At 41.8% G+C, this 14,004-nt stretch overlaps 1 protein-coding gene across 1 annotated transcript; it reads left to right on the top strand.

Moving 5' to 3' along the window:
• Positions 1-74: 74 nt before the first annotated feature.
• LOC134623669 (very long-chain specific acyl-CoA dehydrogenase, mitochondrial-like) lies at positions 75-13,797 on the top strand. Its single transcript, XM_063468699.1, has 16 exons — positions 75-179; positions 282-416; positions 499-643; positions 880-1,009; positions 1,767-1,892; positions 2,012-2,210; positions 4,262-4,366; positions 4,674-4,760; positions 5,055-5,117; positions 9,366-9,467; positions 9,783-9,880; positions 11,153-11,225; positions 11,446-11,518; positions 11,725-11,797; positions 12,011-12,086; positions 12,817-13,797. The coding sequence occupies exons 2-16, from the start codon at positions 336-338 to the stop codon at positions 12,952-12,954; spliced, it is 1,569 nt and encodes a 522-aa protein (XP_063324769.1). The 5' UTR covers positions 75-179; positions 282-335; the 3' UTR covers positions 12,955-13,797.
• The last annotated feature ends 207 nt before the right edge of the window (positions 13,798-14,004 follow it).

Here is a 14,004-nt window from a genome sequence, read left to right as displayed (position 1 = left end):
AGGATGTATTTATGTTCTTACCTGATTTAAAATAAAAATAAAGCCAGCTTCTTGCTGATTGGCTTTGTTAAACTGAAAAACTGTTGTCAGTGTAATGGTTTCTCTGTGCCGCAGCCCTCAATGAAGAGCAGGAGCAGTTCCTTCGAGAGCTCGTGGGGCCATGCAGCAAATTTTTTGAGGTAATTGAAAATCTTAGTCTGACCTCACGCTCACTGCTCCTATACACCCCCAAACCCTCCACTCACCGATTCCCCCTCCATGTTTCTGCTCCCTGTGGACAGGAGGTAAATGATCCAGTCAAGAATGATGTCTTGGAGAAAGTGGAGGATCAGACCATGGAGGGCCTGAAGGAGATGGGTGCCTTTGGTATGCAGGTGCCAGCTGACCTGGGTGGCATTGGCCTCTCAAATACTCAGGTACAGCTTGCTTGACTTAATTATGATATTAACAAGATGGCAATGGTTTAAAAAAGTTTAACGGAAATTATCCATCCAACAGTACGCCCGGCTGGTTGAGATAGTTGGCAGTCATGATTTGGGGGTCGGCATCACTTTGGGTGCACACCAGTCCATTGGTTTCAAGGGAATTTTGCTTTATGGGAATAAAGCTCAGAAGGAAAAATATCTGCCAAAGCTCGCCTCAGGTAAGAATACCAGCATCGGCATCTGGATTTTAAGGTAAACTGTAGCTCTGTAGAAGACTGGAGACGTTCTATCTCTTTATTATTGAAAGCTAAAAAAGAAAATATAAACAATAATGTTGGAGGAACACACTGTGCTAGAAAAGTCTAACTTTCATGTGAAAGAAAAGCTTAGTCATTTCTGTTGTAAATTTTTGCTTTGACAGTGACACTGTGTGTGTGTTTGTGTGTTACTCCAGGCGAGAAGATAGCCGCCTACTGCCTGACTGAACCAGCCAGCGGTTCTGATGCCGCCTCTATCAAAACCAGTGCTGTTCAGTCGCCCTGCGGAAAGTATTTCACCCTCAATGGAAGCAAGATCTGGATCAGGTGAGGACTCCAAGGAAGTTCTTGGTGACTAATTTACTAAAAAACAGTCCGACTTGATGACAAACCTAAAAATAGAAAACCGGACAAACCACAGCACAGTCTGCTGAGGAGGGTGAAACGTTCTCTCCATAGTTACTGCATATGTTTAAGAGCTTTAGATCCATTCTTCTGTATATGCTTAAATGGTTTTCAAAATGTTGCTGAGCTGAGACACTTTGCACTGTGCACTATACACAAGTCTGTTCTGGTGGTTATAAGACTGTGTACCCTCTGAACAACCACTCGCTTTCTCCCATCAAAGCAATGCACAACCGCAGTGGTTAGTGCAGCCGACACCTGTCTCACTTTCTCTCGCTCGAGTACAACTTCCTGTTACACGAAGACTAGGGAGTACGTGCTACTGTCTGTCATTAATAGCGAGATGCTGCGTGATTGCTTAGAAGCAACAGCTGACTGGCGTCATACATGGATAAAATATGAATAAGTAGTTTAACCGTCTTGAGGGGAGCTTTAATTTTATGCTTACTTGTAGCATTTAAAAAAAAAACTTGTATTTTATTAGTGTCTAAATCAGCGTTTAGTCCTTTTAAAACTCCTGTTTTTAGAGTTGACGTATTTGAAAAGTAATCTTCAAGTAAAGCTTGACTGTTTGACAGCTGAAGCTTTTTTGTGCTTTCACCACAAGGGGGCAGAATTACACAGTGCATCCAGCGACACAGTAATGGCCACTCCATTCTAAATAACCTTGTCTCCTCAGCAATGGAGGTTTGGCTGAGATCTTCACTGTATTCGCCAAGACGCCCATGAAGGACCCCAAGACTGGGGAGATGAAGGACAAGATCACGGCGTTCATTGTGGAGAGGAGCTTTGGAGGAGTGACAAGGTGAGCGCTCCTTTTCTTAACTTAGCAGACTGTTTGCCACTAAACCCTTTCTTTTTGTTGTGGATGAAACTTTTTATTTCTTCCTTCCCATCATCATAAACCTTACTTCTCTCTCGCAGTGGCCCTCCGGAGAAGAAAATGGGCATCAAGGCTTCCAACACGGCTGAGGTCTACTTTGATAACGTGCGAGTGCCGGCCGAGTGCGTGCTGGGCGAAATCGGAGGCGGATTCAAGGTGGCAATGAACATCCTGAACAACGGCCGCTTTGGCATGGCGGCCGCCCTCTCCGGCACCATGAAGAGTGTCATCGCCAAAGCTGTGAGTGAATCCCCTCCAGGCTCCTTAGGTGTAGAAAAGAAGGGAAGTGGGTGAAGCGCACCGGTGGAGCTCTTCTCTCGAAGCCTATGGCTTTTACTTATGGTTTAGTTTCTATATGTGCTGTCAGGTTTCCCACTTGCTGCATTGTTTCTTATCTGTAACCAATATTGTCTGTGTTGCAACTCATTTCGTTTTGCTTTGTTCTTCGTTGTGGGTTAGTGGGAAATTCCCCTTCTCTTTGTGGCCTCTTTCTGCTTCTTGCTGCGCTTAAATGTGCTGAAGGCCTCCGTTCGGCTCTGTCTACTGAGAGGATTCAGCTTTTTTGAGTAGTAAAGCAGATCTGCAGCTCTGTCAGATTTTTTTTTTAACTTAAATTACTTAAAATCAATGTTATGTTTATTAAAACAGTTTGAATTGCTACCAGTAGATGGTCATAAGACACAGTGACAACACACACTGGTTAATGGAGTCCTCTTTTGAAGCCTGACCGTTTTGGCTGTCTCGGCATTTAAAAACTAAATGTTTGAGCGACTGAGAAATCAAGACAACGCAGACTTATTCAGTAGCAACTTGACAGTCACATCCAGTCGTGTCCTGCTTTATTGTCTCCTTTAATATAAATACAAAAATAACTGACTAAATGAACATCCTGCCGTGACTCAAAACGAACAGCTGAGAACGTAACGGCTTACTGAAAGCGTTTAATGAGGCCATAGGTCAAGGAAGATGAGGCGCAGCTTCTCATGAACGATGATAAAAGCAGAGTTGGACTATAAATATTTAATGAGGCAAATGAGACAAACAGAGAACGTAACATCGCATTCGCAGGAGGATGTTGAACACATAAATCAATCAAATTGGAATAAATATTTTTTTAAAAACATCGTGTGTGGAGATGCAAAGTTTCATTCAGATTGGCCCGCCTGTTAAGGAGGAGATGAGGTAAGTGGAGACGTACGTGCACTTTGATCATTATGATCATATTTTTTGATGGAAAAAAATTTGTGCAGATGCTGATATAAAAAACACAAATTTATCTGGCCAGTAGCTGATGTGGTATTATTATTATTATTATTAGATTTAGGTAGACTAAAGCATACTGCTACTCATAACTCTTTCACTTGTTTACAACACTTGTCTTTTACCAAGTGCATAACTGATGTGACACAACAGAAAACCACTGTTTACTGACATATCAGCACTGATATGTAGGTGACCGTGGACCTCTTCTTCAGTTGCAAATGTTTGACTACTAGAAAAATACATTAATATTAAGCCAGTGTCCACATGTACCTGCTGAAAACATGAAGAGAAATTTACTTCAAAGTCAGTGTTACTGCGCTTATAGTAAATGAGATTCACAAATCAGCTCTGCAGCTTAACTGTAGCTAAGCTACAGTAAGCATATTTTATTGCTGTGACTGAAGGGATTTCTCGCCCGGGGGGGAAAAACGTGGTTGTTTTGTTTGAGCAGTTGCGTCGGCTGGAGAGAAAACTGTGAAAAGTTAATGCGGGGGGAATTCCTGCCCCCTCAGCGTTTTTACTGAGGGAGAATCTCATGCACAGGAGGCACAGGGAGCCGGTTCTCATGCACTTAGAGAAATGACTGTCTCACATGCTGATAAAGAGAAGTTCATTTTTTCACTGTTTAATGTCATGCAGCCATAAACTGCCTTCAGTGAGCGCTTGCGACCTAATTCAACACTAATCTCAACGTGTGAAGTTTTTAAAGAAAGCACGGTTCTTTTCAGCTCGGTTGTTTGTTTTCACGTCTCGTTTTGACACATTGCCACCAGTTTTGCACCTCACCACAATACTGATCATGCTTCTTTTTGTGGTGACCGGCAGCTCCACCAAACTTCCTCTTCTCATACAAAAAAAAACAGCTAGATAGCAACAGCATTTCAGGGCACCATTGCTAAAAAAAAAACAAAAAAAAAAAACACTTGCAAAATCTTGTTTCCTCATATCTCGTGGTTTGAGTCGACTTCTTGACTTAAAATAATGAATTGTGGTCTGATAGCGGCCTGTGCTTTTCCACTTTTCGTCAGGTGGACCATGCAGCCAACAGAACCCAGTTTGGGAACAAGATTCACAACTACGGAGTCATCCAGGAGAAGGTGGCTCGCATGACTATGCTGCAGTACGTCGCAGAGGTCAGACAACACAACACGAATCTGTAACGCTACCTCACCTGGTGCCGCGCTGAGCCGTGTGGTGCCGGTTCTGAGAAGAACCTTGCTGATTAATGGTTTGCTGTTATCTTGACATCGTGGTTGATTTCCTGTTTTACTGTCAGTCAGCATAATCTGCTTGTCAGCTCACTGGGCTTTATTTAACACAGAGAATGTGCTGAGATGCCTTTTTTTTTAATGTGACGAATTCAAATTAAATTCAGTTTTGATTGTCTTTATGAGAAAGGTGTCAAACTCATGGTACCATTACTTCTGTGTGTTTTCTCAGTCCATGGCCTACATGGTCAGTGGAAACATGGACGGCGGAGCAACCGACTTCCAGATCGAAGCTGCCATCAGCAAGATATTTGCCTCTGTAAGAAATTTTGTCCACTTTAATGTTTGTAGTGCAAGCCTTTTATTTCAGCTTCTGCGGTAACCACAAAGCCTTTAAGGATGTTTGGCTTCAATTTTTCTGTTAGCACACATTAGTGGGGAACGTGGCACTTATTTCATAATCTTCATGAGGTTCCTTTTTCTGTGGAAGACAGAAGGATGGTAAATAGAGGAAGCATATGTCTCCTAACTGATGTGAGATGAAATGTGATAGTGTGTTTAGGAGTGCTAAACGTCTTTTACATGTCTGTGTTTCTTTGTGTAATTGAGACAGGAAGCAGCATGGTTTGTGACAGACGAGGGCATTCAGGTTATGGGCGGCATGGGTTTCATGAAGGTGAGTCCTCAGTCCACATCCTGTTAGTTACAAACCAGGTAACACGGGGACAAATGTATTTGACAAAATGTAAAGTTTGTGTTTTTTAAGTTAGAGTTTAACATCCTGCTGAAAGCAGCTGAAACAGTAGACAAAACAGGAATTTCTCAATACTCAGAATTTATACCTTGTGTATAGTCACTTTTTATATAGCACCAAATCACAACAGCATTCACTTTATATTGTAAAGTAATGACACTCCATTAATAGAATCAAACTCGAACAATCAACCAATCCACTAGGTCTGTGAAGGTTCTCAGTCATGGACCCCCTAACGCCTTAACACCCACTCACATTCGGGGCCATTTGACCTTGGGAAATCACATGATAGGGTGGGGCTAGGTTTCACAATGAGCTCACCTGAAACCTTGGCTGATTGTGACCTACACCCCTTTTCACACCTTGGCTCGTGTGATTAGGTAGAGGATCATTATGGGGTCCATTGTCCCTCTTGGGGGGGACACTCCCACTTAAATTTGGGACTCTCCACCATTTGACCCTAGAACTGAAGAAGCTTCTTGGATGAGAGATGAAACGTCTTCAAGCAATTTAAAGAAGTCAAGACGCTTTCCAAGCTGCTTAGACAACCAACCCACTATAAGCAAGCAGTTGGTGACAGTGGGAAAGAAAAACTCCCTTTTAACAGGAAGAAGGCTCCAGCAGAAGCCAGCTCAGGTAGGGGCGGCCATCTGCTGCCACTGTTGTTGCTCTGTCTCCGGACTTTCCTCTCAGTTTTTCATTATTCTATCCCAAAAGGGCAAAAATAAATATTTTTTTAAAAAAACCCTAATGATGGGGCTTGATGTGGTGTCAGTGTAAGGTTTCACAGAAGACGTGATTGATAGCTTGCTCATTAGCCTGCAGAAATGGAAGTGTGTGCATTTAAGAGTAATCGCTGTTCTTATCCCTTTCACAGTTAGTGGTTACAAGTAGCTGAACAGTTCATTGTCAGGTCGACGTTGTTGGACGACTTAAGCTATTTGCTGCTGTACTAGTTCACATTGTTCACACGGATGTTCACATTGGTTACACAAACATTAGGTAGTAGGTAATGGATAATAGGCATTGATTTGGAAATAACTTGAGCTTATTATATAATATTATACTATTCAGTGTATTTCTAACTAGGCAGCTGTAAGCTTTTAAAAGAGGGATGTGGTGGCTGCAATAAAGGGAATTGAAAATATCAACATTATGAAGTTTGCCTTGTGCTTCGATGCAATGTTTTTCTGCTGCTGAAAAACAACATGTTATGAAGGTGTAGATGTTAATTAATATTAACAATAATTCACTGTCCAACCTAAAATCCATCAGGTCAAGAAAAAGCTTTAATTTTCAGATTTTTAAATATTAACAGATTTTTTTGAGACAATATTTTTTATTATTTGATTTTTAATCTGAAAAGTGTTACAAAGGGGATGAAATATATATGGTGTAGTACACCTCATGCCCCCCTTTAGACTCACCCCTGCTTGCTTCAGTTATCGCATTAATGTACAGCTGCCGTCAGCCTTCAGTAAGTTGCATAATTCAAACGTGCTGTCAGACCAAGTGAACAGCTCATCTGCAGATTTTAATGTAGCCTTACTTCTGGGGGCTTACTGCAGATTTTTCTCTTTGTAAAACAAGCGGCGGTGGATGGAGCAGCTACAAAGTTTGCTTTTCTTCACGTCGGAGTTTGTTGATCAGGTGGTTTGATTAAGGACTCCTGCTCACATTTACCCAGTAAAGGTTTTAATGGTGATTACAGGAACAGCACTGTTTTCCTTCGCTCAATCTGAGATCACTGTTTCGGTAATGGCTCCGCCTCTTCGCTCTTTGCGGTGTGTAAACAGACTCCGGCTCCGCGTTAAAACTCTTTGACGACGAAAGCCAAATTTTAATGTATTAACATGACCCCGCTCTACACCCCTACAAAGTTTTATTCGAATTCAGAATGACAAGCACGCTACCAAAAACATAACCTGCTTGGCGGAAGTAACTGCTACACTGTTTGTGATGTGGTGTGTTTGAAAGAAAGAAATTATTGGCTTATAATATTCACATGATGTTTTTACATGTTTGCAATCAAATATCAGCATCGGACTCAACTTCAAATCAGTTTTTAAGGGTGGTGCTTAAAGATCCTGTACTGGTCGGGCTCTTATCTTTGCATGATGTATCAGTGAAACCTGGGTAATTTTCCTTTTGTCCTGCTCTGGTCTAAACTATCCATGAATGTCTGGGTTTCTATACAGTAGGAATGAAGTGAGTTTAACTTGAACTGAGACCGCCGGGGTTATTTCACAACGAGTACTCCTAAAGACATCGCTTTTTTTTGTTGTTGTTGTTGTTTGTTTGTTTTGTTTTGCGCAGCCACAAAAACAAAGGCTCCTACAACATGTAGGGGAGCAGTAAACATCAGCAGTATCAACACTGGGAATGTGTGTAGATTGTTTTTGGATGTATGCTGACTGTGGTCACATGCGCAGTTTCCTGATAGTTGCGCTCATCTTTTGGCTGCACTTCTGTTTGTTTTTTGTTTTTATCTCAAACACGGCTGTCAGTAAACGTTGGCGAAACTTTGACAGGTGTGGCAAGCACTCAAACAAGGATGCACCTAAAGGATCCGCATTTCCTCGTTTTATGCGCTGGAAGATAAAATCGTTTTCCCGCTCTGTTTACTGTGTGTTTCTGTCCACGTAACCATCGGCAGGAGAACGCTTCAGTTTTTGTTGTGATGATGATGGTGATGGTGAGCTAATGGCCTCTATCTGTTTATAGTTTTAAACAGAAGTAATGATGTAATTGGGCAACAGACCTTTGTTGTTATCCATTAAAGATGCACAGGTGTGGCTAAGACTTCTCAGAAGCCTTTGCACTGTATAGTGGCAGGTGCTCGCCTTGCTGTTGCGGTATTGAGTCATGTAGTTGCAACAGACGAGGCGGCATACACACTCAGAAAATACTGAGACCACATTCGAGTGAAAAAAAGATATCGAGCTAGAAGTTCACTAGAATAGACTGGAAACAACCAGCTGAAGATACGGGGGCGTGGTGGAGCTGTGTAAACAGTTTTGTGCTGCTTAAAATAAACCAGACAGCACAGAAGAGAAAAAAAATAAGTTTGCTGCTTTGTTTTGTTTTTAGTTCAGTGGAAAGTGTGCTCAGTCATGGAGGACAATGTACTATGACTTTTAAAAAACAAAAAGCTTAGTTCAGCCACTGTAAACAATGATTTACACTCTGAGTACTTGTATAATTGAGTTACGATTGGATTGGTCTGATCTAAAGCTGCTTAAAATAATTCCACTTCCTTTGTGTTACGTGCCAGTTGATAGTGGAATTAGTTGCACAGCAGCGGGGGGGACGAATGCAGCAGGCTTTTAGCGGTTCTGCTCGCTCTGTGCGTTTTGACTCAGGGTTTCACTTCAGCAAGGAAACCAAGTCAAAAGTGTGCTGGTGTACATTTTCATTTCTGTGCCACTTAAAATATGCACACTGGTTTCCACATACAGAATTCAGAAGGGGTGCAAAAGCCTCTATTCCTCTTTAACGGTGCATTTTCATTACCTTATTTCAGGGCGTTAAATGGACATGAGATGGGAAAGAATTAAGAGTCAAGAGCGCTAACCTCGGAAAATGTACAATATTTGCATTCCTTCTGTCTTATTAGGGCTTTTAGTTGCTTAGTTAGTTCTTCTTTTTTTTTTAATAATTCAAGTATTTATTAGATTTTGCATTTTATAACAACAAATACAAAAATGCAACAACCAAAAACAAGAAGCAAACAAACAAAAAAACAAACAAAACAAAAACAGTAAGGTTTTAACATCCGTTGCATTAGGCTCAAATGTCCAAGTCAGGTAAACATGTAGGTGCAAAAGTTGTCCCACAGTTCAGCTGCAGCCACATGATGTAACTTTCCCAACATCTTTTCACAAGCAGCGTTCCCAATCATTCTTTCTTTCCACATTTTAAGCGTTGGCATATGGGAGTCCTTCCAGTGTTCCAAAATGATACGGGCACATGTTACCAATGCAGTACTTAACACTCTAAACTGGTGTTTATTTAATTGTGGCACCTCTCCTTTGTCTCCTAGTAGACATAATTTAGGTGATCTGGGCAAATTACACTTAGTTGGTTAGTTGTTATTTTTAGTGCTTTATTGAGGTGGAGCTGAAAAGCAATGGAGCCCATCATGTTCTTTATTTGTGTTTGTTTCTGCAGGACGCTGGAATGGAGAGAGTGATGAGGGATTTGAGAATTTTCAGAATCTTTGAGGGCACAAACGACATCCTGAGGCTCTTTGTGGCTCTGAATGGCTTCCAGGTAACACAGAAATTTCCTCTGTGTGTGTGTGTGTGTGTGTGTGTGTGCTTTGTGAAAGTACAGAGGAAGTGGATTCTGCTTGCTGTATAAAATGCTGAAATTCTGTGATAAGAAGCAACTTCCTCTACACATTTCACATTTGAGTTCTGTATCACATCCACGTTTTCTGCACTTCACTTCTCCTCACTCTCTATCAGGAAGTACTGGTTCTTAACATGTTGCATATGACTACAGATTGAGCAATCCAGATAAACCCTGGCTCCTCCTGACTATGTTTAGCACTTCGCTCAGCAGCTTGCATGTGCTTCCCTGCAGAATGCTGGAAACCAGCTGAAGAGCCTGCAGAAGGCCCTGAAGAGCCCCATCAGCAACGCCGGCGTGCTCGCAGGAGAAATCACCAAGAGAGCCAAAAGGTTGGTTTAGCTTCTGCAACACTGTTTTTCCTTTCTGTATGTCTGGAAGGCAGTGGGTGTGCAATCAGGGGTCGCCCCTTGCAAAAAATAGAACGTGACCTGAAGAAGTGATACAGCTTCCAGGCTGATGTCGACAGATACAGCAGTTATGCCATCAGATTAATGGAAATGGAGACATTTTTATGCACTCTTCCTCTTTCCGAGAAAAGCAGTGATGTGAAAATGATTTTCTTACACTTGTGTACTCGCAGCACAAGCAGGAGGCAGAAAAGTGTGGCTTCCTCCTCTCTTTGTGTTAATTTGATTAAGACTTCCTTTTAACCGTTTACTTAACGCTCTCAGAGGCTGTGTGAGTGCTTTTATAGCTCAGGCATACAGGCTCATATAACTGCGGTGCAGATCATTTATCCTCTCTACTCCGCCTGCCCAATTCTAGGAGACACTGAAAGCTGCTTGCACGTCAGGGTCTGTAGTCTTGCTTATACATTCGGGCCTTTTCATAGCAACAGTAGCACACAAAGGTGTTGTGTGGTGCTGCATTGCGCTGGTTGTGCAATTAATATAATGAATGGCTAAAAACAAACAGTCAACCACTGAACGCATCATAGAGAGACTTTTAGACGCGGTGCATTTATTTGATAGCATTTATAGCATAAACTTGTCATAACCTCTGTATAGAGCCTCAGCTGCAGGTTTCAGTCAGTTTGACCAGCTGTTTGGCTTATTTTTGTTCTGTATTTAATTTAAACATGGTTAACTGTACAGCTTCCCACACACTGTATATAAAAGATGGTCTTAGCCATCGTGACTTCACCATTTGGGAATTTTGGGACTTTGTCGCTGGCTATTCCAACCAGGCATTGACAATGCATGACTACATTTTACTCACGAAAACTGGAGTACAAACCTCTTTGATAGGCTGTATATCAGACAGCATATTATTATTATTATTAACAGGACAAATTAATTTTTATAGCACATTTAAAACAACAGAATTGACCAAAGTGTCAGCGTGCCAGCACAGGTGCTGTCACACACCTAGCTTTTAATTTTTAGCTTTTAAAAAACATCCATGTGCACTGCATCATGGGAGTCTTTGAGGGCTGGCCTTTAGACTGAGCAATTTTTGGCTTAAACCTGGAACCTCGAGGTTGCTGTTTGGGATCAACAGATCCATCGTAGACTCGGACGGATGGCTGAACGATGCTGTCGGTGTTGCTGAGAATGACTTTTTGTTGTGTGTTGTGTAACGCGGTCCTCTGTTCTTCACAGGAAGGCAGGTTTGAGCACAGGTCTGACGCTGCAGGGGACGGTGCATCCTGAGCTGGCACACAGTGGAGAACTGGTGTGTTATTTTTCTTATTATTTGTATCGATCAACTGTTATTTATGAGAAAAACCCATCTAAGGGGCTGGCCCAGGCTGACTGAATGGGTGCCTGGCAGTTTTAAGGACCCTTTGTTTACTAATGGAACATTTCCTCGTGCGTTGCCTTCATTTTCTGCTTTCTGCTACAGTCTGCGTGTTTCTTAACGCTCTGCACTTTTTGTTGTTTCTGCTTTCCAGACAGTTAAAGCCATTGAGCAGTTTGGAGGAGTTATCGAGGAGCTGCTGATCAAACATGGCAAGAAGATCATCGGTGAGAGTGTGTGTGTGTGTGTGTGTGTGTGTGTGTGTGTGTGTGTGTGTGTGTGTGACTGCGGGTGTTTCAGCTCACCTGGAAGATTTGAACTTGACTATATTATGAGTTATATCTGACAGTTTAGAAATGACATCTTGGCATTTTATTAACAAATGTTTGTTTTTTTTCTAACTTATCTAAACTTGTGTGCTTTCATTTTTCAGATGAACAGTTTATTCTCAAGAGAGTCGCAGACTGCGCCATTGACATCTACGCCATGGTGGTTGTCCTGTCAAGGTATGCAAAAGTGCAAACAACAGATTTAAGTCTTCGTTCTTTTTTTTTTTCCACTAACCACACCATCCTTTCTATCTGTCCCCGTTGCGCTCTTTCTGCACGCTCCCACCCACCTTCTAAACTAAGGTCTTCTTTTATTCCACAAACAAACTCCTACGCAGCCCAAAGCGACGTTTCTTGTGAACGTCTTTTTTTCTCGGCCTCTTTCTGCAGGGCGTCACGAGCTCTGAGTGAAGGCCACACATCAGCTCAGCATGAGAAGTTGCTGTGTGAGACCTGGTGTACCGAGGTAAGATCCTCCGCAGAGCCAGACACAAACACGTGCTGCTATGTAAGGAGGATGTTCGGTGTTTTTAATGAGCTGAGCCGTGGCTAGCAATCTTAGGTAGTGCCGCTGTGGTAAGTAGTGGGATATATGATTAAAGAGAGAGTGAAGACACAAGTTTTAAATATAAACCAGAAGCACTCGGAGAGCGCAAACCAAGGCACTCACCCTCTGAGCAATATTTACCTTTAAGGGAATAATACTGTATTTGTATATAAACATTATAGGTATTCAATGTTGAGTAACTGGACTAAAAATAAAGCTCTATAAAGCATTATTATCACTTTGACCTTCAGAGGAATCTGTTGACCTTCAAGGTGAGATCTGAGGTCGAAAATGACATGATGTTTTAAATCTTTATACAGCGTTACTGGTAATAATTATAGTTTCTACGTTATAACGCTTTTTGTCAGTTGTGACTAATAGGTCATTGAGTTGACTTTGGACACCTTGGTGGATGTAAGCCAAGGTCTAAAGGAGCATTAGCCACAACCCCGCGCTACACTCCTACAAAGTTTAATCAGAAATTCAGTCAAATGTTTTGACCTGTCTTGTTTACAGAGGACAATGGCACTGTGAATAAAAACATAAGCTCTCCTTGGCTGAGGAAATAAGTCCATACTTTACCTCTGTGGTGTTCTGATGCCATAACTCGGTTTGGCATCATCACTCTCCTCCTCTCTCCGTTCCCCAGGCTCACGACAGGGTCATGCACGAGATCAAGTCTCTCCACTCCAGCGAGTCCAGAAAGCTCTTCAGCAACATGCGGGCCATCTCTGCAGCGGTCGTGGAGAACGGAGGAGTGTTTGCTGCTCACCCCCTGGGTTTCTAAACGCCCTCGCTCTTTCTGCGTTTCTTCAGTCTTCTGAACATCTCGTCACGTATGCCAAGTCCTCCCGGACTTTTTTGGCATTATTCCTCTGACACACATCAGTGCCCTTTTTTAATTTATGAGATGCATTTACAGCCTCAGAAACTGGTTTTGGTGTCTTCTTTAATCCCCCTGCTTTTTTTCCTGTCATTTATTTATGACATTGTGACTCAAGGCATTTAAATTTTGAGCTGCACTTTTGTTCTGTGAGACATAAAAATGTCATGCGAGTCGGAAAAGTCACAGTTCTACATTTGTCTGAAGTGTGAAGGGGGCTTTGAAATGCACCCTTTCCTTTGTATCCAAGCCTTCATTATGTAAACCCTCAGTGTTTAATCTGTTAATACATTAATTTATGCTCTTTTGATTCTTGGTAATTAACCATAAATACAACGATATCAATGCAACTTTAAGTCAGGGAGCCAGTTAACAGGAAACTGATGTGTCTTTAAAGGACAGATTTTTACACTTGGTGTTTAAATGTAGAGAACAGCGTGATGTTTGTTCTTAACGCCTTTCTGCATGTTCAGTTTGCTCGTTGATCAACAGACACACAAATATCAAGACTGTAAAACCTTTTTGCCTTAGAAACCGGCTCGAACACACAAAGCTTTCCTAACAATACTCTGCTCTTTACTGTTATCAGCCACCTGGAACTGCAGTGAATGTAACATCGTCTGTGTACCATGTTTTAAGTTTTCTATCATTTATTTCTCTACCGTAGCGAACGTGTAACAAAGTGGGAGCCTGTATAGGCTGTAACTATACTGCTTTTTTCTGCCAATAAAGTCCATTTTCTCCAGACTATGTCTCGCCCTCTTTGTGATTTTCAGCACGTACAGCAACACTGACTTTTAGTAGCACTTAAAAAGAAAAAAAAATCCCATCACTGCAATATTTTTACCCATCTTGCCGCCAAACAAGCTTCCTATTTCTGTTGTATTCATAACAAACTTTGCTAATTCAGTTTCACTTCTGCAGTACGGCTCTTCAAGGGCAGGTGCCTTACAG

This window comes from Pelmatolapia mariae, unplaced genomic scaffold, assembly GCF_036321145.2.
Source record: "Pelmatolapia mariae isolate MD_Pm_ZW unplaced genomic scaffold, Pm_UMD_F_2 NODE_ptg000821l+_length_21032_cov_1, whole genome shotgun sequence".
Classification (NCBI taxonomy): domain Eukaryota; kingdom Metazoa; phylum Chordata; class Actinopteri; order Cichliformes; family Cichlidae; genus Pelmatolapia; species Pelmatolapia mariae.
This window is presented reverse-complemented; position numbering and strand designations above follow the sequence as displayed.

Bases quoted from the DNA above. Each gene is read 5' to 3' on its own strand.
- LOC134623669 (XM_063468699.1), top strand. From the start codon at position 336: ATGGAGGGCCTGAAGGAGATGGGTGCCTTTGGTATGCAGGTGCCAGCT. The intron at 644-879 runs GTAAGAATACCA...GTGTTACTCCAG, and splicing joins TCTGCCAAAGCTCGCCTCAG to GCGAGAAGATAGCCGCCTAC. The intron at 4,367-4,673 runs GTCAGACAACAC...GTGTTTTCTCAG, and splicing joins TGCTGCAGTACGTCGCAGAG to TCCATGGCCTACATGGTCAG.